We start from the raw sequence: 20,599 nt of genomic DNA on the forward strand, positions 1-20,599 counted from the left end.
TGTACATACTTAGATATTGGGTTAGATTCCGTTTCATATTTTGTCGGTTGATTTTTGGTTTGAACTCTTTGATTTTTGGTATTATTTATTATTGTAGTGCAAAAAACTAATTATTTTGGTGTTGAAGTGACATAAACTACTACCAGATATATGGTCACTCTCGGTTTCGCATAAAAAAATAGAGATTTTAAAAATTACACGTTGTGCAAGTGATTTAACCTAAAAGTGCCCATACATTTTTTACTTATCGTGATTTTTGTGTGTGTTTTTTAAGACTCTAACAATTCATCAATAAAGCTTAAGTGGAGTGTGTTATTGGTGCTATGCCTCATCTTTGTTGTGTTCCTGGTGGAAAGGATGGTTAATATCTACTAATATTTTGATGTATTATTATTTACATTCAACAATAATTTATATGTATATTTTGCAAGTATCAATGTTCGAAAAATTATATTTACAAATAATACAATATCATCTAAAACAATACACGTCAATGGGAGATAGCTATGAAATAACATATTTTAAATAATGTTACTAATATAATATAATTTGATATGAAATATTTGTATCACATAATTTACTGCAATTAATAAACTAATAGATTAATATCTAAAAGATGACCACATATTTTTTAGAAGATTATTCTTAACAGTAAAATTAGCTACATTGACTTTTATGGAGAAGGGAGATGGTTTGTATCGTAGAATACATTATGTGGGTGCGTGGTGTGATATTTTAGATTAATTTTTGCAATTTCTTGTTTCCTATAATGCCAAATCTTGACAATATGGTGAAGGTTGAGTTTTGATCTTATTAGTAAACCTGTGTTTATACAAAACCAAATTAAAACTTAGTTTGTGATTTATATTAAGATCTTTCTAATAATATTTATTATGTCTTAATCTTATGCTTTATTTGGAAAATAAATGTTAAGAATATCTTAATTTTGCATATCCTATTCCATCCTTCCATTAATTTGTATAATTCTTAAATAAAATGTAAATAACATTCGACCAATTAAAACAAAGAAAAATGAATTTCTTAGGTGTAAGAGTAACACCTTAAAGTTCTTAAAAATTAATTAATATGTATTGCAAATATACACAAGGTTTATTGTTATTTTGTTGCTGATATTGTATTCTACAATTTTAAATATTTGGCTAATTTGGTATTATAAATAATCCGTACTTTTGATGGAAAATTAAAAAACAAATATATGTTATGACTTTACATACATTATATTAAAAATTAAAAAAACACATTCTTTCTTTATAAACTTTATCATTCTTGTCTTTACAAAAAGCCCTTTTTAATTTTGAACTCAAAATAATAATCTTTTTAATGATCTTTAATACACATATTATTTTATTTTTCCCTTGACTATGATAATACATACTTACGTGTTTATCTTACGTGTTTGCGATCTATCGAAGCTAATAACAACACTTGATATGGAGATACCACAATATGAATAAAAAAAAATAGCGTTAGCCAGATTTCTGAAATGACCATTCTGGGGAGAATATTATTTTTCAATTTATTAAAGATATTTTCAATAGAATTGTCTTGATTTATAACTCATACCCACTTTCCTTTCCACCAGGAACACAACAAAGATGAGGCATAGCACCAAAACACACTCCACTTAAGCTTTATTGATGAATTGTTGAGTCTTAAAAACACACACAAAAATCACGATAAATAAAAAATTTATGGACGCCGTTTTTTAGATCAAAGTACATTATTTGTACATTGTAAAATATTTGCTGCATTTGTATGGTTTATAGTTTATTTGCCAAAGTATTTATTACTATAAATAGGTATATATGTTGTAGTTATTAACTGTATATTATGTATATTTCATTTAAACTATATCATTTTTAAAATACAAACCAAAAATCTGAGGAATAATTATGTTTTCCATGTATTCTACAACATATTTATTAATCCGTTATATCTAACTAGCGTGACGTCACAAATCTCGCCCGTAGGCTGATCTTTTAATAGAAGGCACTGATACAACCATAATACAACTGGCAACACTCAAAACAGATGTTGAAACGTCATATTTGGCATAAATAGAGATTGGAAATCGTCGGTTTTTTATTTATCATTTATGTTATCTCGCGTTAGGGCGTTATTATTAATATGGTCGTCAAAGTACATTTAGCAGGATACGAAGAATTTTCGAAATTCTTCGACAAGTTTGAAGCAAGTGGAAAATTGGTGCACGTTTATTTCACCGGTTCAAAATTACCCTCTGGAGAGAGTTGGTGTCCTGACTGCGTCAAAGGTAAATTTTAATTTATTAATTGTATTTTTAATTTTACCAGTTAATTTGGGAACATATGTCTCATTTTAGACAAAATTTAGTTCATTGCTTTTAAAGAAATGAAGAATTTCTTTTAGGATTTACGTTTTTTTTCTACTTATTGTTTTACACTCTTTTTTATGTATATTAAAACCTTTATTGAACATTTTAAAAATTAATGTAGACTGAATAGTTTTTTTTTTATAGAATAAGGATATTTTTTAGCTTGGCCTATAGTGGAAAAACAGATATCACAACTTCCGGAAGATTCACATTTTATTACTGTAGAAGTAGGAGATAGAGAAACGTAAGTTTATATTTTTAATTGATTAGAATTACATTATCGACACAAATATGGTTTTAGGTGGAAAGATCCAAACTGTGGATTTAGAAAAGACGCCAGAACAAAATTATTAGTTGTTCCAACACTGATAAGATGGAATAAGCCACAAAGACTCAACGGGGAACAACTGGAAAAGCCTGAGTTAGTAGAAATGATTTTCAATGACGATGATTGAGCATAAAAAATTCTATTTTTGAACTCCAGATTTAACATAAGCTTTAATAAACACTAGTGAATCAATATTGGTGTTTACTTTGACATTTCATTAAAGGTGGATTTATACATATATTATAAAAGTAATATTTTCTTTATGAAATATTTAAATTTTATGATGAAATAAAACGCTTTCATAGATAAAATCATTCTTTATAAAAAATAAAGTAGAAATACTAGTCTCATAGTTTCAACATATACAACACATACAGACCTATACATCTAAGATTATTTATAATTTCATATTAACTATTGCTTAAGAATTTCTAACTATACATCTAGTTTTTCTATTTCCTTGCATAGAGCAATTTCTTCATTTTCTGTAGGAGATATGTCTACTTTTCGGACAGGAGGGGTAATAAAAATACAGTGTTGGATTTTCTTGCTTCTTAAAAGGCTGTAGCTGTTGTCAAAAGTAACAGTATCTGTAAATGGTATAAAACATATCTATTATGCATAATTTTTTAAGAAGTTATATACTATAATTTTCCTTATATTATGTTACTATGGTATCTATGTACCTATATTGGTAGAATAATCAGGGTAGAATCCTAGATCATAGGTGTAGAATGAATATAAGTAGGGCTGGGGTTGATCGTATGCAACCAGCAATACAAGTTGACTAATTTTTTGTCCGATTTCAAAATGTTAAATTAGCTTGGAAATCGCTGTTTTATATGGGAAATACCATCGAACGTATTTTCCAAACTAACTTGACGCCGTTTATTTTGCGAAAATACGGTACTTGCTCTTTCTTATGGAAAAAATGAAATGGAAAAATATGCCCTACGCTTTTCACCCCCCGTCCAATAATTCTGGAATATATGACTTAAAATTTCAGCATTAAGTTTGCAACAAATTCTCCAAGCATTTTTTTTTCTGCCACTTGTAACGGTGTATTTAAATATATTATACAAAAAATAAAAACCTTCAATAACCTATAGACGATTTCCTTTATACCACTTAAATATTTTATTCTTCAGTTGTATAATTATTCATATTTTTCAACAACATTTTTCGATCATACGATATATTCAGTACCTATAAAAAAAATATTTTTGTTGTTTATTCTATGTTTAGCACGAATAAATTTTCAATATACAGTATGTCCCCGGATTGTCTTTACAAGAGGAAAAACTTTTTTATTATTGACATTTTGAGAAAAATTAAAAATTTTTGCTTGTTCTGTAAATGGTTAATCCCGTTTATACTTTTCCAAATTTTCATACCGTTTTAGAGGAAGTTAAGAAAAACATGAAAATATTGTTGATTTTTTTTCATATTTTTTTTCTCCTAAAGTCCTGAAAATCAAAAGGCGTTTCTATGGTAATATCAATCCATTTCATTCTTTGATTGATAGTTATTAGTAATTTTGATTAGCATCGTATTCTTTGCTGTTGTTAAAGTATCAGATTTTCCGATAACTATCATCACCCTTTCCATAGTATTGAACTAAATAAATTTTGTGCTTCTTTAACATTTTAAAACAACAAAAAATATGACGTTAATTAAAATTCTATGAATATCAATCTATCAAAGAATGAAAACGAAGTTAAATTAGGTACCATTATAGAAACGCGTTTTGATTTTTAAGAAAAAAATCAACAATTTTTTCAATATATGCATTTAACAAATTAAATTTTTAAAATTAATGTTCAAATGTGGCGCGTGGACGATTGGTCCTCGACAAAGATAGACAGAGTAGAAGCACCGCGTGTGTAGTGATGTTGGTAGGTAGCGAATATTTCCATTCGAATTTTGCAGGAAATTTCAGAAATTTTCGAAATATTCGATCCCAAAATCGCGAATATTCGCAAAAATCCGAATTTTGCAAGAAATTTCTTTTCGAAATTCAAGACATTGAACAAAAATTTAACGAAAGTGTATCAAGTATGCCTATTCTTAAATCAGAAAAAAAAGAATGCTTTTCGCCTTACAAAATAGAAAACGTATGGCTCTTAAACCAATGCATTTTGCCGCGAATCTCTTGGACCCCTCTCTTTCCTGGGAGAGCACCTTAACAATGAAGAAACACATAGCCGCTATGGAATTTATCAACAATATCACCAACAAACATCCTCAGTTTGTCAATAATAAAGAAGCCATTTTTACAGATGTAACAAATGATTGCGCCAAATCGGGTTTATGGGCTCTCGACTACGTTTGGATGTCAGTTAAAAATGTAGACTTTGATGTAGACTGTCTAAGTTGGTGACAAGCAATGTGTAAAAATACTCAGTTGAAATATTTAGCTGTTGCTCTGCTGTCCTTACCAACGTCATCTGCAGCCACTAAGAGAAGTTTCAGTACTTACAGTTTTATCCATACTAAAAAAAGGAATCGCTTAACTGTACAAAGAGCCGGCAAAATAATGTTCGTAGCTCATAACAATAAATTATTACTACAAAAACAAAAAGTGATTATGGAGCTTGATATTCAACAACATGAAACTCCTCCAGAACCACTAGAATACGTAGAGATAGAGATCCATCCTTCAGAATCAGAACCAGATGATACATCAAATATATCTGATTTGGAAATAGAAACTGACGAAGACTGTACTACTACTACTACTATAATACCCTATGAAGATGGGACCAGCTCGGGGCCTGAAAGTATTCCGGAATAGAATAATTCAGTTATTTGTGTTTTACGTTTTTTAAATTTATATTTCGTGCTTTTTTGTTTTTTTTTTAAGTTCATAGTCATAGTTCATAGTTTAAGTACAAAGTACAAATGTTACCAAATGATTGTTGTTATGTGTTATGTTTATGACTTTTATGAGTTATGTATTGTTTATTAAAAATATAACAACTAATATTATGTTTATTGTTTTTTTTTCCACTTACATGTTGGTATCAAATGTCTATCTACATAATTTATTCCTTTATTGTATCAACAAAAAATATGTAAAACTGTAAAATTTCCCAAAATTTCCTGCAACAATCAAAAATTTCTGAAATATTAACATCACTACGCGTGTGCAACAAAAAAAGAAGATAAATGGAAGTCGTTGATATGTTTGTGAGACAGTTTCCATAGTGATTTACTTATCCACGTAATAATGTAATAATAAACATATGATAGGGGTACTTTCTAAACCAAAGTTTTAAAGCTTGATTTTTATGCGTCCGTTATCCGTTGATACGATGGTCCGACGGCGCTCTGATTGGTCATAGCGTTTTCGCGCCACTTTTCATCCGTAAATATTTTACTTCAGCCCGTCAACGGACGTTTTGGTACTTTTTTGACAAATTTATTCTAACAATAATAAAAATATAAGTAAAATAGCAAAATCGTTATGGAAACGAAAATATAAAATAACACCAACGTCTATCCGATAAACGAACTACAATCGGATGAGATTCTGGGAATGGTCTCGGATCTCACACCACCAATCCAACTCTTGACGCGCACCTACAACGTCCTGTTTCCGAATAGGGACGAATGGGATAAGCCGAGAAACGGCTTATTATTTGCGGAAATGTGTTGGTACACGGACGGATCCAAAAACGCTAAAGGATCTGGCGCAGGAATCTACTGCAGCAGTCCAAAGACTGAGATCTACCAGAGTCTTGGAAAACACACCACTATTTTCTAAGCTGAGCTATATGCGATTGAAACCTGTGTGCAACTGCTGGTAGAACAGCAATACACCGGGAAAACAATAAGCATATTTTCGGATAGTCAAGCCGCGTTGAAAGCACTTGAGGCAACGAAAAGTACGTCCAGGACGATTCTTCATTGTAAGAAACTACTCAATATATTAGGAGATGGAAACAAAGTGTCGCTAATATGGATACCGGGACATGTCGGCCTAGAGTGAAATGAACGTGCTGATTCCCTCGCCAAAACTGGTGCAGGCTCACCATTCGTGGGCCCAGAACCGACACTTAGCGTACCAAAAAATCTCGCAACGCTTCGAGACTGGTATGACAGTCCCGGAATGGAACATGCCAAAACAATCCTAGCAGGGCCATCCAAACGTAGAACAGATGAACTCCTAAAGGCTGGTAGGAACGGAGCGCGTACGCTTACTGCAGTATACACGGGCCACTGCCGGCTGAGATCACACCTACAGAGGATGGGACTGGTGGAAGACGCCGAATGCCGACTCTGTATGGAAGATGACGAAACAATGAAGCACATTATGTGTACCTGCCCCGCTGGGGGCAGGACCAGGTTTGAAGTGTTTGGCAAACCCACGCTAGACTTATCAGACCTAGAAGACATATCACCCTCGGACATAACGGCCTATGTTAAAAGGCTGGGTCTTGAGGGCGAACTTTAATGCTCTTTTCTATTAAAGAGCTTGTAGAAACTGAGCCACAATAGGCCCTCGCGGCCTCAGTGGAGGGTCCCACCTGGGACTCACTCTTAGTAAAATACAAAATCCGATAAACGGAGGCATGAAAATGCAATAAATTTAAAAACTGCGTTATTTTCTTACCAATCAAAGTCTGTAAATTCTACCAATAAAATTAATATCGTATCAACGTATCGTCGGACAACGGATGCATGAAAATCAAGCTTAAACCGTATAAAATTGTGATTATTTTGGAAATACGTGCAACTTTGGATGTCGTAATGTTGGAAACATATTTTTTAATGCTAAACTTATGACGTTGATTTATCCACGTAAGTATATATGATCTAGGGTATCTTCTCAATTGTTTCAATCAAAGGTAATAACTTTGAAACGGACCCTCGTAAAATAAGGTCTGGTCTACATTGTGCGGTAAAGGAATTTGCCAGAAACTTACAGGTGGCCGGTGACTGGCACGCCAAAACACCAACTTCGTCGATCTGATGGGAGGAAACTCGCGAATGCCGCACTACGGAGCTAGTGTTGCCTTCGAGGTCCTTAAGGGTGATACCGAAACGAATGTCGTGCCCTTCCGTCTTGAATTGCCACCTGAAAAATACAAATTTGGTGATAAGTGGCGAAAAAAGAGAATTAAAGGTAATAGAGCCAGGTCAGTAAAATAGTAAATTCACGGAAGCTCAAAGGAGAACGGTAGTTAATATCGAAATTAAATTTTGGCAGCATATGTAGGTTAACTGAAAGCATTTTATAAAAATATATAGAATTATACAGGGTGTCTCCAAAAAAAGTTACACATCAAAGTTGTGTTTTTTCTAATGGAACACCCTATATATTAATTGATTTTCGGATTTTAGGAAAAAAATAAAGGTGAGTTTTATTGAAGAAGCATATACCTCAAATCTAAGAATTTTGACATAATTCACATTTTGTAAAAATGAAGAGTAAATTTGAAATTTCGATTACAGCTACCTGAATTTTAGTTGACCTTGTATAGCCTGATATTTAATTACAGTATCCATTGTATGCTAAACTAAACTGAAATTTGACCCGAAGAGTTATACAGGGTGAGACAAAATTAATATGGAACATTAGTCACTTTTAAAAGCAAGTTACTCCTTATAGGGTGTTCCATTACAAAAAACACAACTTTGATATGTAACTTTTTGGGGGACACCCTGTAGAACTCTCTATATTTTTAAAAAGTGCTGTGAATTAACCTACATACGCTCACAAAATTTCATTTCAATACAAATTGGCGTTCTCCTTGGAGCCTCCGCGGCGCCGCCACTCTGTATTTTTACTCCGAATAGCATTTGTTTTCAAACATCACAAATAATTTTTTTTTACAAATGTCACAAAACTATTATTTTTTGACGTGATTGACAATATAAAAAGGTATTTTAACGCCTAGGTGTAAAAGTGCTACGAAAATATATTATTAAACTGACATAAAGTGTCAAATTCAACGAGCGTAACCATAGTTTCTCGATATATAATTACATACAAGGTATGATTTTTAAATATGTTTATATTATTTGGAACGTTTGAAATTGTTTAAAACTTATTTGTGGTGTTTGAAAAAAATAGCATGTTCTATTCGGAGTAAAAATTACTTTTTAATAAAACTCTAATAAAACAATATACTATTAAACAATTTGAAACGTTCGTATACCCGGTGCGTCTCAAAAGTGGCTCAAGTTGCAACATACAGTTCATAGCGACAATTTGACTCGAAATACCAAGTGTGTGATATCAAATTATTCGTAAAAAATGCTTTTTCCAAATATGCTAATGAGCCACTCTTGTTCCATTTCAAAAAAATTGAGATATGATTAAAAATACAATTTAGACATCTTTTAACCGGCCAGGACAGGACACTAAAAACATTAGACGATCAAATCTATTTTTCCAAGGCTCCTTAATTAAAAATTAGTGTTTTTAACATAACCATGGCACTCTAGATTGAAATTTAAAATACGATTTTTTATAAGCGAAAATGAAGTTGACATATGATATGTCATTCTGTTCAGAGTGTCAAAAATACCGAGGGTGCCATTTAAAAATCAAAATCAATCAATCCTAATTTATGTCCTATACTAACATACCAAATCTCGTTTTTTTATCTGAAAAAAATAAAAAAATATAGGGGTCAGCCACTTATGAGACGCACCCGGTATAATATTATAAGTAATACCTTGTAATTGTACACTTTTTTACTTTGGCGTAAGTGTACTTTAATTTTATGCCTAAGATAAAAAAGTTCTTATAAACTTGTTCTAAAATACTTCGTTTTCGAAATACAGGGTGTCAAAATTTTAAGAAAAATAGTATATTGTTTTATTAGGAGTAAAAATGATACTTTTTTTGTGAGGCTCAAGTGAGGCTATACGCATAGCATTACAAGCGAGGCACCAAAAATTATTTTTACTCCGAATAGAACATGCTATTTTTTTTCTCAAACGTCACAAATAATTTTATTTTTTAGACAACTTAAACCGGCAACTTGCAAATAATATAAAAAATATTTAAAAGTAATTCTATAAAAGTGATAATATGGCAACATAGGTAATAGATTAAATTTACAAGAAAGAAAACCCAAAAAATATCCGATTTACCCCAAAACTTTTACCTCAAAATTTAAGCAAAAAAATGGAATTCGTCGAAAAAAAAAATAGTATACCTCTGATTTTTCTTAAACTAAAAATTATTCTCGCATTGATTTTAGAAGAAATTAAATCTCATAACTTTTTATCGCCGGAGAAACACTAGGGAGATACTATCAGTTAAAATACTTATTTAAGAAGCGCCCTGTATATTAATAGTCTGCAGTTTACCTTAGAAAACAGTTGTCCTCAGTGACCATAAAATCTAAAGAATGCTTATCGCCTTTTCGTACAACCGTCGTGGTAAAATCTTTGTAAGTATTAGAATCTTGAAGCTCTTTGCTGTACATTTCTTTAGGAACTTTACCTCCTTGCTTAATCTAAAATAAATAATAAAAATTTAACACATTTAGTCGTTTAGGTATGATGAAAGGGAGTGGCGCAACTAGGGGGCGAGGGGGTGCTGGGGGGCGAGGGGTGCTGGGGGGAGGGGTGCTGGGGGGAGAGGGGGGCTTAGAACGAGTAGTTTAGAAAAGACTATTATTTTTATCAAAGATATGTAGTATCTAGCAAATACAGAATAAACATATTTTTTTCTCTAACTACATTCTTACTTTAGTGGTATATCTGGGATTCCCATCAGGATCTGTTAAGGTTCCACCCAAATATACTGGCAAATTATCTTCAGAAATATTCTCCAGTAACGCAGCCTTCCATTTTTTTGGGTCCTTTTTGAAAATCTGTATTTTGCTCAGAGTGTATTCATCCATAAATCTCTTTACTATGTTGAAAGCTATCGCAAATACACTGGGGGCTAAAATAAAATATAATAGTATATTGTTTTATTAGGAGTAAAAATGATACTATTTGTGGCAAGGTTGTACGTTTCACATTACAGGCACAAAAAGTCATTTTTACTCCAAATAGAACATGCTATTTTTTTTTCGAACGTTCACAAACAATTTTTTAAACAATTTCAAACGTTGCAAATCATATAAAAAACATTTAAAATTAATATCTTGTAAAGCTTCATTCAGAACCTCGCAATTAGTAGAATAAATTAGGGGTTTCTCTAATTTGAATGTAAGCATTCAGAACGTCAAAATTAGTGGTAGGAATTTTCAATTAGTGGAAAAAGTTAACAAACTTTTGACTTTTCCACTAATTATACTTCAAAACTTGCGAGGAATGTCATTTTGGCCTTTGATTATCATCCGTCAAGAGTAAATGGTTAGAAACCATTAGAAACCAAAAGTTTATTTTTTTATAAGCTAAATATTAGGCTTTCTCTATGAATACAACCACAAAACATCCCCCTTTAGAACTTTTTCTTTAATGGCCATAAGCGGGAGTAAAAGTCCAACCTCCCGAACAAACACTAGAGGCGCCACTGGTCACCGAAAATTTAATCACCTAATTTTGACACAAGGGGTCGCGCTTAACTTTTTCAATTTTAATTCAATATTCATTGTTTTCAAACTATATTATTAGACTTTGTTGTATTTTGTGAATGTATAAATGTTTTCTTAGTATAAAGTTGCATTATAGTAATTTAAATTATATTACATACATATTTAAGATTCAAATATTATGACATATATGTCAGTTGCCGTCTAAAATGTCATCTTGATAACAAAAAGTTAGTTATTGTCAAAAGTAGTTAAAATCATGTTAAAATATTAAAATTTACAAGTTATAATTAGATATTTTATATTATTTCAACAACAAACACATAATAGTACAGCGTAATGTTGATATGCAGGTCCAAAACAAAAAGTGCCGTTATATTTTTCAGTTTTCGTTGTCAGCCGCGGAAGTTTCAGTGATTTTAGTGTTTCAGATATTTTATTTGCGTTTGGATTGCAAAACTAAAAGTGGAAGTTTTATTGCAATGTAAGTAAGCGTTTGTCCATTTTATATTTTACTTTTTTCATACCTACGACAAATATACATATATTGAAAATTTATAATTCGTTTTATTTAAAAAATGTTAGAAAACAAGCTTGTAATCCTGTAATTAACATGATTGTTATGTAATGTATTCCATTTAAATGTAATATATTACTTTACAATTAAAAAAATGTAAATTAAAAAATATATTAAAAATATATACAGGCATTAATTGAAATTTTTTGAGGGCGAACAAACACGAGTGGGGCGCTTTATTATTTACTTTCATTTCTTAACATGATAGACGAAGTTCTAAAGGGGGATGTTTTGTGAATACAACTGATTAGTGCAAGCTGTTGCTAGGATATTCTAATAATTTTAATCTTTGATTTTAATTGTGTTTTAGACATTGTGAATGATCGTAAACTAAAAAGTATAGAGTGTAAACCACTAATTTATTCCACTAATTGCGAGGTTCTGAATGAAGCTTAAGTAACTATCCATGTACATCGAGAAACTATGGTTATGCTCGTTGAATTTGACACTTAATGTCAGTTTAAAAATATATTTCTGTACTTTTGTGCTTAGGCCATTGATTATTAATATCATAAACTGCATATATATCATATATAACTGTTATCATAACATAAAACTGCTTTACTTTTACACCTAGGCATTAAAATATGTTTTATATTGTCATTCACAAATATTTTTTTTTCAAACGTCACAAACGTATTAATTTTTGCGATGTGATTGACAATATAGAAACATCATTTTAATGCCCAAGCATAAAAGTCAAAATAAAAGTACGAAAATATATTATTAAACTGACATAAAGTGTCAAATTCAACGAGCGTTAAACGTACAGCCTCGCCACAAAAAGTGTCAATTCATTCTAGTGTCAAATCATTTTTACTCCTAATAAAACAATATACAATTTTTCATCTATTTTTGGAATCATAATTACTATGGTTATGATTGTCTTTATTTTGTTTGTCCGCGATATAATATACTGAGTGACAAAAAAATGTGAACACATATATATACAGGGTGAACAGTGACATATACAGGAGTCTTAAATAAGTGCATTTTCAGGGCTGGTAGATCTCGATAAAAGAAACATATTTTCTCTTTACCATTTTTCAGATAAGTCCAAAATAACCGAGTTACTTAAGTTTGAAAATTTAAAAAAAAATGATTTTTTTGTAAAAATTTTGAGAGCCACCGACTTTTTTCTGTATTTGCATCCCTTTTAGTGCCGTAACCTTAGATTAAGAATAAAAAGCCGTAACCATAGAGTAAAGCCGTAACTATGGTAATATCTAAGATTAAGGAGTTATACCGTGGCAAAATTTGCGGTGAACAAGCAGTTCTAAAAAGTTTTCGAAAAATATACAGGGAGATTGAAAAGAAAATGCGCGATTTTCAACACCTTTTTTTAGCGAAAAAAACCCTCATAGACGTGTTCTTGGGGTCGAAATATACCACCCCTGAAAAATATTTGCACTTATTTAAGACTCACCCTGTATATGTTTTGTCAGAATTCGATATATGTTTGCTGACTGCTTTATCTTGCCTTGAACAAAAAGTGGTAAATTTATAAGCTTATCTCTTCGATATTTCACTTCATCTGCATTAGACATTATAACTGACACAGTACCATGCGGTTTTCGCGAATTTACGGTCACATTTTAACCGTAGAGTTAGCAAGGTTTGTTGCAAAGTTTTTTTCTGAAGTAATTTTAATGCCTAGAGTGCGTAGAATTGCTCGGACACCCAGCTTAGTGACTTTGACAGGGGTGGAATTGTTGGGTTCTGTGAGGCAGATTTGTCGGTATTGGAAATTTCCAGAAGAACCAACAGGTACTACGGTGTTGTCGGGCGTGAGCTCAAGGAGGGAAAGATTATAGAGTGAGGGGGTGGTCTCAGAGGAACCACAGCTCTTCAAGATCAGTTTGGCTCTTAGAGATTGAATTGTCAGCACCCGCGCCTTTGTAGATCAGTCGTTTAAAGAACATGGAATGCCAATTGGTATGCGTATGGTGATAATCCAAAGCTTTGGCCTTTTTTCTACAGTATTCTCCTTTTATTGCCAATCAGTATATAATATGCTGAACATATTAAGACAAAGATAGTTTAAAAAATTACTTTTAATCTGTTCAAAAAATGTAATTCTTGATAAAACGTCTGCTTTCTCTTATTCTTTATTATTTTAATACACACCATTTATTATATAGCAGGCTCTTAGTATTTCAGGATAGTTTGCTTCGTACATTTGTATTAAGGCTATGACTAATTCCCCAGCTGAAATTTAAATAAAATATGACTTAAAATTACTTATGACTTAGTATATTATTAATATTACTTAAAAACACTCTATTCTTTAATATCACTAGGTACCTGGTCTCCAAGCATATTGTCTTATATTAAAATCCTCCATGTCGAAAATAACGATTAAGTTATTCGCTCCAGTCTCCTTGGCTCTTTTTAGATTCTTTTCTATTATTTGTATGGTGACGCGTATTAGGTCTTGTTTGCTGACAGCGTGAAGCAATCCAGCAATGTCGAAGCCAGCAAACGGTATCACAATAACTGAAAAACAATTAAAAATTCGATTATCTTTATGTCCTATCAATTTATATTTATATTGTTGTAATAATTATTATAACATGTAATTTAATAAAACATCTAAAACAATAAGAGAGATCTAGTGGTTTTTAAAATTAGTCAAATTTTGAGGACCACCGGTTTAGCGGATTTAGCACATTAACCAGTGGCGGCTCGGGGTCAAAATCTAAAAGTATTGCGTCGATTTTTTTTAAGACGCGCCCAAATTTAATTGTTTTCTTACAAGGTACTTGTACGTTTTGTTAAAGGAAAATAAATCTAAAAATTAATATATATTCTGTTAAAATGAAACCTACCCTTACATTTTTAAACAGGTGGTCTAGTGCCATTTCACTAAAAATCCAGTCAATGTTCTTTACACAAATTTTCCACTGTAGGATTTAAAATACACATAAATAATAATGTCACAAAAATATAAATGCATATACAGGGTGCTACAAATTCGAGGTACGAGCATTGGTATCTCGGAAACCGTAATAGATACGAAGATAGTTAAATTGGGGCAAAGTTACCCCTCCTTGGCATCTTCACCAAGATGATATCAAAAAAGTTTTAAAAATTTCAAGGATTGCTGAGTTTTTTGGAAAAAACGGATTTTTTTGAAAATCAATTTTATTTTTTCCTGTCGTTACTTTTTAGAAAATCAAAGAACTAATTGCACATTCTCATAGCCACTTTATTAGGGTTATCTGATGGTATTTTTATAGTTTCAAATTAGCTGATAATTTGTAAGATACAGAGGCCAACTTAATTTTTTTAAATCCGGACCTGCATTTTTTATTTCAGGTTTTGAAAGAACTAGGTCTTCTGAGTACAATGATATGCCACACTTTTTTTTGTTTTGGCTACTTTAACAGTAACAAAACTATTTAACTGTTATTTAAAATAATTGGAAGTCCGATTTTGGTTTTTTAATTTATTTAATCTGATTATATTCAGCACAACAATTTTGATCAGCGCTAATTAACATTGAATACTCACGCGAATTGAAAGATTCTAATAATTAATATTCAGGTCAGGCAATTTAAAGTTATCTATTATTTTTAACTTTTTTTATTGTGAATTTGAAATCTCAGTGTACGATCTAATAATATGCATTATGTTAATCGTAGTTATTATAAATAAATCAACTTCTCCAAACTAGTTTCTAATGCTCTGCATGTTCGAAAGGGTTATCACCCTCCATAATGCACACATTTGTTTTTCGTTCAATCTTATTTATAGCTCTTTGAACAGACCTTCTTCTAATACTTCCGAATGCATTTTGTACTCTTTAATTGTTTTTTATTACTCGTTAATTGTTTTTATACTCTTAATGTTGAAATGTATTGATTTCAAATGTCCAAAGCAATTTTTATTGATTTTCCTTATTCAATGTTAATTAGCGCTGATCAATATTGTTGTGATGAATATAATCATATTAAATAAATTAAAAAACCAGAGCCGGATTTGAAATTATTTTAAATCCAATTATTAAATAGTTTTGTTATTGTTAAGGCACCCAAAACAAAAAAAAAGTATCAAGTGTGGCATATCATTGTACTCAGGAAACCGAGTTCTTTCAAAACCTCAAATAAAAAATGCAGGTCCGTATTTAAAAAAAATAAGTTGGCCGTTGTATCTCACAAATTATAAGCTAATTTGAAAATCTAAAAATACCATCAGATAGCTCTAATAAAGTGGCTATGAGAATGTGCAATTAGTTTTTTGATTTTCTAAAAAGTAACGACAGGAAAAAATTAAATTGATTTTCAAAAAAAACGTTTTTTCCAAAAAACTCGGCAATCCTTGAAATTTTTAAAACTTTTTTGATGGCGTGTTGGTGAACATCCTAAAGCGCAACTTTGCCCCAATTTAATCATGTTCGTATCTATTACGGTTACCGAAATACCAATGCTCGTAGCTCGAATTTGTAGCACCCTGTATATGCTGACCGGCAGTAGAGAAAATGGGCAAAAAAAATATGTTTTGAAGCGAAAATTGGACAAATTGATTTTTTTTGGGAATAGTTAGGATGAAAAAATAGTAGAATTTTAAAATAGTAGAAAGTTATTTACAAAAAGTATAATTTAAATACGTTTTTCCTAATTTTCTTCTGATTTTTTTTGGGGAGGGGGGAGGGCACATTGGCCATTTAACCTTATAGTTAAGCCGCCACTGATATTAACACGAAAGTGAATTATTTCCTTAAAAATCACTACTCGAAACAAACATCTAAAATTGGGCATATATTTATGACGAACCTGCAGCTCTAAAAAGTTTTCTAAAGTATACAGGAAATTTTAAAGAAAAAAAATTCATAGGACCGTTACTGGGTACCAAAGTACAGGGTGTATGTAGCAAAAAACAGAAGGAACTTACTGGGTGAACTATTTTTATCTTCACCGCAAGTTCCACTCGGATGGTACACCTGGATTGGTTCAGGTGGGATCCATGTTTTGAGCGTCGTGTCGACTTCCCATTGCTGTCTCCATTTCATACTCTGGATAGAACATTATTAACATATATAATAAAATAATAAGAATAATAATATCTTACTTGTTTAAGCATTTTTGCAGCCGCTTCACTATCCCAGGATCTAGCTAAATAAAAAAATACAAAAGTTAATTTCTAGTTCACAAGAAGACTAATATAGTTGTTAAAATACATAAAGGGCATAAATGTTACTCTGCGAAGTTCCTCGACAAGATTATACCCAATTGCAAGACTGAATCATTGGTGCGTCAGCCTCAGGAAGATACTCACTCTATCTTGACCATTCCATATTTGAAAGGAATATCAGAAAAGATCATGCGAATAGCCGAGAAGTATAAAATTAACACTGTTTTTAAGTCTGGGACTACTCTAAGGAATGTTAACAAAAACAAAGCGGAATGATCAAAACAATAAGAGAAAGAGTGCATCTACGAGTTATCTCGTGATTACTGTGAGTCGTATATTGGAGGGACAAAACATTCTTTAAACATACGACTTAACGAACATAAAAAAACAAATGCAAAGAGGTGAAACAAAGAAGTCAGGTATTGCAGACCATGCGTGTCTTCCTGCATGGTTCCACATTAATTTTTAACTCTATGGTTCCACGTCACAACTGCAAATTCATATCTAGTAATAATAATACAAAAATATGGTATCTAGGAATAATAATAAAACATACCAATGCGGGTATTCTCAGTGGACAACTTCACGGGTTGCTATATCCTCAGTAGTTTTAGGATTTAGGATTTAGATTAATTCACACTTGATAACGGTCAGTGATATATCTGTGACCCGAAACGCTGTGTAAGTAAAAATAAAGACAATGGAAGACCGAAATTCCTTTAGTTTCAGTACTGAATCATTGTCTACCACATTGAAAGAAACAAAATCCATCACAGACGTTATTTTTGGGTATCATTACTTTTGTTTCTTTTACTTTTTTATAACGAGTTATAACTCATCATACAGTCTCAGGGCTTTAACAAAAGCCAGTATCTGAGACGGCTCCACAGAGACCAGCTCTTCATCCTCGACATCAGCCGTACCAAAGTTCATGGCACGAATGGTCTTCGTCTCGGCGCACTCAGTGATAAGGTGTTCTGGTGTTTCCCTATTTTCCCCACAGAACCTGCAATCGCTGTTGTTTCTCAGCTTCAGCCTACTGTGGTGTTCGTTGAGGAGACAGTGTCCTGTTAGAAACCCCGTGACAATCCGAAGATTGTTTTTACTTAACCCAAGGAAAACATTTGATTTTTCTCGGTCGTAAGTTCTGATGAACTTTTTCGAGTGTCTTAGACCGTTGGAGGACACCCATTTCAAGTTACGGATGGAGTCTTCCAGATTCTTTAGTTCCGCTTTCAGTTGGTTCCCGTTTGGAAAACAGAACGGTTCTGGCCCAGTTAGTGGGGCAGTGCACGCCTCTTTTCTAGCTAAGTAGATCATTTGCTTTTTCATTGCCTTCTATCCCTTGGTGAGCAGGTACCCAGAGTAGGAGGACACTATTTTCTTTGCCTAACCCCTGTCCCTGCTTTGGTTTTGGAAGCATCAGTATACCAAGATATGGTATGGTCTTTTACATGCTGAGTAAGCGTTTCTTCCTTCCAAACCTTTTTATTACTCAATACTACAATGAGGTGTTTCTCAAAGTCGTAAATTCTTGGTATGTCATCCACTGGGAGTTGAAGAAGTGGAATTTTCTTTTTGAGGGTGTTCCAAGCCCCTGACCTAAAAACTCTCCCAGTACTGTTTCCGTCAATGAACATTCCATTGTCACATAACTACCGACGACAATGTGCAGTGGTGTTAGGTCTAGAACGACCTCCCTTGCTGCTGTTGGACATGTTCTCATGGCACCTGTGATGCAGATACATGCCAGTCGCTGTACTTTGCACAGGTTTTGCCTTGCTGTACGTTGCTCTAGTTTTGTGTACTTCACCATAGGTATTTTTGTACTGCTCCATAGGTAATCATAGGTCTTAAGTGTCCCGGAAACGGTCAATAATATTGTCAATAAAATTGATGATTTTAATTGCAATTGCGATTGATGGAGGTTCAATGAACACATGAATACTTAGTTGTTAAATTAATTTCTTACTAGTCGGGTGGTTTATTATTTATATAATGATGTCAAATATAGATATGGCCTTTCTAGCCTTAACTGTAGCTATTTGCAGACAAAAAAACCAAGAAAAAAGCGAAGAGGAGGAGACGCTGGTCAAAAGAGTAGTATAAATTAAGAAGCCGCTTTACCCATGAACATATTTGCTATAATTTCTGCAAAATAGTGAACCTGAGGATTAATGTTTTTGGGTTCCACAGAGCCCTGCGGCATATCACCCGTGTCCGTCATTGTTGCCGTCTGGTAAAAAACTGACCGAACGACTGTCAATTTCCCAATTACACGTTCAATTGCGATGTGTAAATGATCTCCGTCAATGTGCTTCAATCAAAAATGCTATCAATCTCCGTCAATCGATTGACAATGGCGTCAATCGCTTTCTACACGATAAATTAAGTGCATCAATGAGTACCATTGACATTTTTTTTAAATCACCTTTCAGGGTTCTTGGAGAGATAGCCGGGTTATTAACCAATGCAGTATCTAGTTCGCCTAAAGGAACGATCTGACTATGCGTGCAGTTCCCAGAGTTACAGCATTTTGAGCGGTGGATAAAACATTTGGCGATAGTCCCAAATCTTTAGTATGTCGCACAGTTTGCTGATGTATTAAGCCATTGACGGATATCACTAGAGGTAAGATTTTTGTTTGTTTTAATTTGTATAACTGTCTAAGTTCATATGCCAGTTCTTCGTATTTTTGTTTCTTTTCTAGATATGCTTTTTGGACGTTTTCGTCTAATGGTGTTATAAAATCTATTATTGTGGCTTCCTCCTCTTTCTTCTTAAAAAGCACCTTATCAGGGCGATTATGCTGGACAGATCGGTCTGTAATAATTGTGATGTTCCAGTATAATTTATATTGAGCATTCTCCAGAATATCCTTTGGGTTATACTTGTACCATTCTATTCCTTCCTCCATTAGCCCAGTTCCCAGTGCTATAGCTTGATGGTATATTTTTCCCATTTCATCATGGCGTGCCAGATACTGCCTTGGAGCTAAAATAGAACACCCTGCTGTTATATGTTGGATGCTCTCAGCTGTACGCTTGCATTTCCTACACAGATCACTTTCAACTCTCTCCTTCAAGACATATTTCCTATAGTTCAGTGTCGGGACAACTTGATCTTGTATTGCCAGTATACTTCCTTCGGTTTCTGGGAACAGGTAACCCGCTTTTGGGTAAGTATTTGAATCCAGCATACTAACTGTGGTATTTTTTAAATTTGCTCTATACCTGCCATGGAGAGTTTTACTGGCCCACTCTTCTTCCATTTCCGTCCAACTTCGTACAGTTGGGATGTTGGGGTTCATCAAGTCAAGAGGGGAATAATTTTGGTCAATATCTCGGAGGGTACGGTGAAGCGGTAAGTTGTTACTCAAGAAGTAGTTCCTCAGTTTCTGAACTTGTGTATTGTGGCAATTTTCTACATTTAGAAGGCCTCTTCCGCCTCTTGACCTTGGTATATACACGCGGTTCACACTGGACTTTGGGTGGTGGTATCGATATTTTGTTAACAGAGTCCTGATTTTTGTGTCTATGCCCCTCAGGTCTGTTGGGGTCCATTTCAAAACACCAAATGAGTACACAATACTAGGCATAGCCCAGGTGTTTAGTGCCGTAAATAAATTCTTTGATGTGAGTTTAGATGCCAATATGATTCTGACACGTCTTATCAGTTCGTTC

General features: G+C 32.8%; 2 protein-coding genes across 3 annotated transcripts in view; one reads left to right on the forward strand and one right to left on the reverse strand.

Annotated features, from left to right (window-relative positions):
• The first annotated feature begins 2,047 nt into the window (after window positions 1–2,047).
• LOC115883637 (thioredoxin domain-containing protein 17-like) lies at window positions 2,048–2,894 on the forward strand. Its single transcript, XM_030902009.1, has 3 exons — window positions 2,048–2,293; window positions 2,537–2,618; window positions 2,676–2,894. Exons 1-3 carry the CDS (start codon window positions 2,149–2,151, stop codon window positions 2,827–2,829), a joined length of 381 nt encoding a protein of 126 aa, XP_030757869.1. The 5' UTR covers window positions 2,048–2,148; the 3' UTR covers window positions 2,830–2,894.
• A 107-nt stretch (window positions 2,895–3,001) lies between these two features.
• Window positions 3,002–20,599, reverse strand: part of LOC115883634 (SEC14-like protein 2) — a 56,390-nt gene continuing 38,792 nt past the window's right edge. For both annotated transcript variants that reach the window (XM_030902004.1, XM_030902003.1), the window contains exons 3-10: window positions 16,854–16,897; window positions 16,677–16,797; window positions 14,088–14,279; window positions 13,911–13,991; window positions 10,412–10,611; window positions 10,029–10,177; window positions 7,631–7,782; window positions 3,002–3,292 (exon numbers count right to left, since the gene is read on the reverse strand). In XM_030902004.1, the coding sequence (XP_030757864.1) occupies window positions 3,138–3,292; window positions 7,631–7,782; window positions 10,029–10,177; window positions 10,412–10,611; window positions 13,911–13,991; window positions 14,088–14,279; window positions 16,677–16,797; window positions 16,854–16,865 (1,062 nt within the window). In that variant the 5' untranslated portion in view covers window positions 16,866–16,897 and the 3' untranslated portion in view covers window positions 3,002–3,137. The remainder of the gene's footprint in view (window positions 3,293–7,630; window positions 7,783–10,028; window positions 10,178–10,411; window positions 10,612–13,910; window positions 13,992–14,087; window positions 14,280–16,676; window positions 16,798–16,853; window positions 16,898–20,599) is intronic.

Source organism: Sitophilus oryzae, unplaced genomic scaffold (assembly GCF_002938485.1).
Source record: "Sitophilus oryzae breed Bouriz unplaced genomic scaffold, Soryzae_2.0 scaffold_1974_pilon_pilon, whole genome shotgun sequence".
Classification (NCBI taxonomy): Eukaryota; Metazoa; Arthropoda; class Insecta; order Coleoptera; family Curculionidae; genus Sitophilus; species Sitophilus oryzae.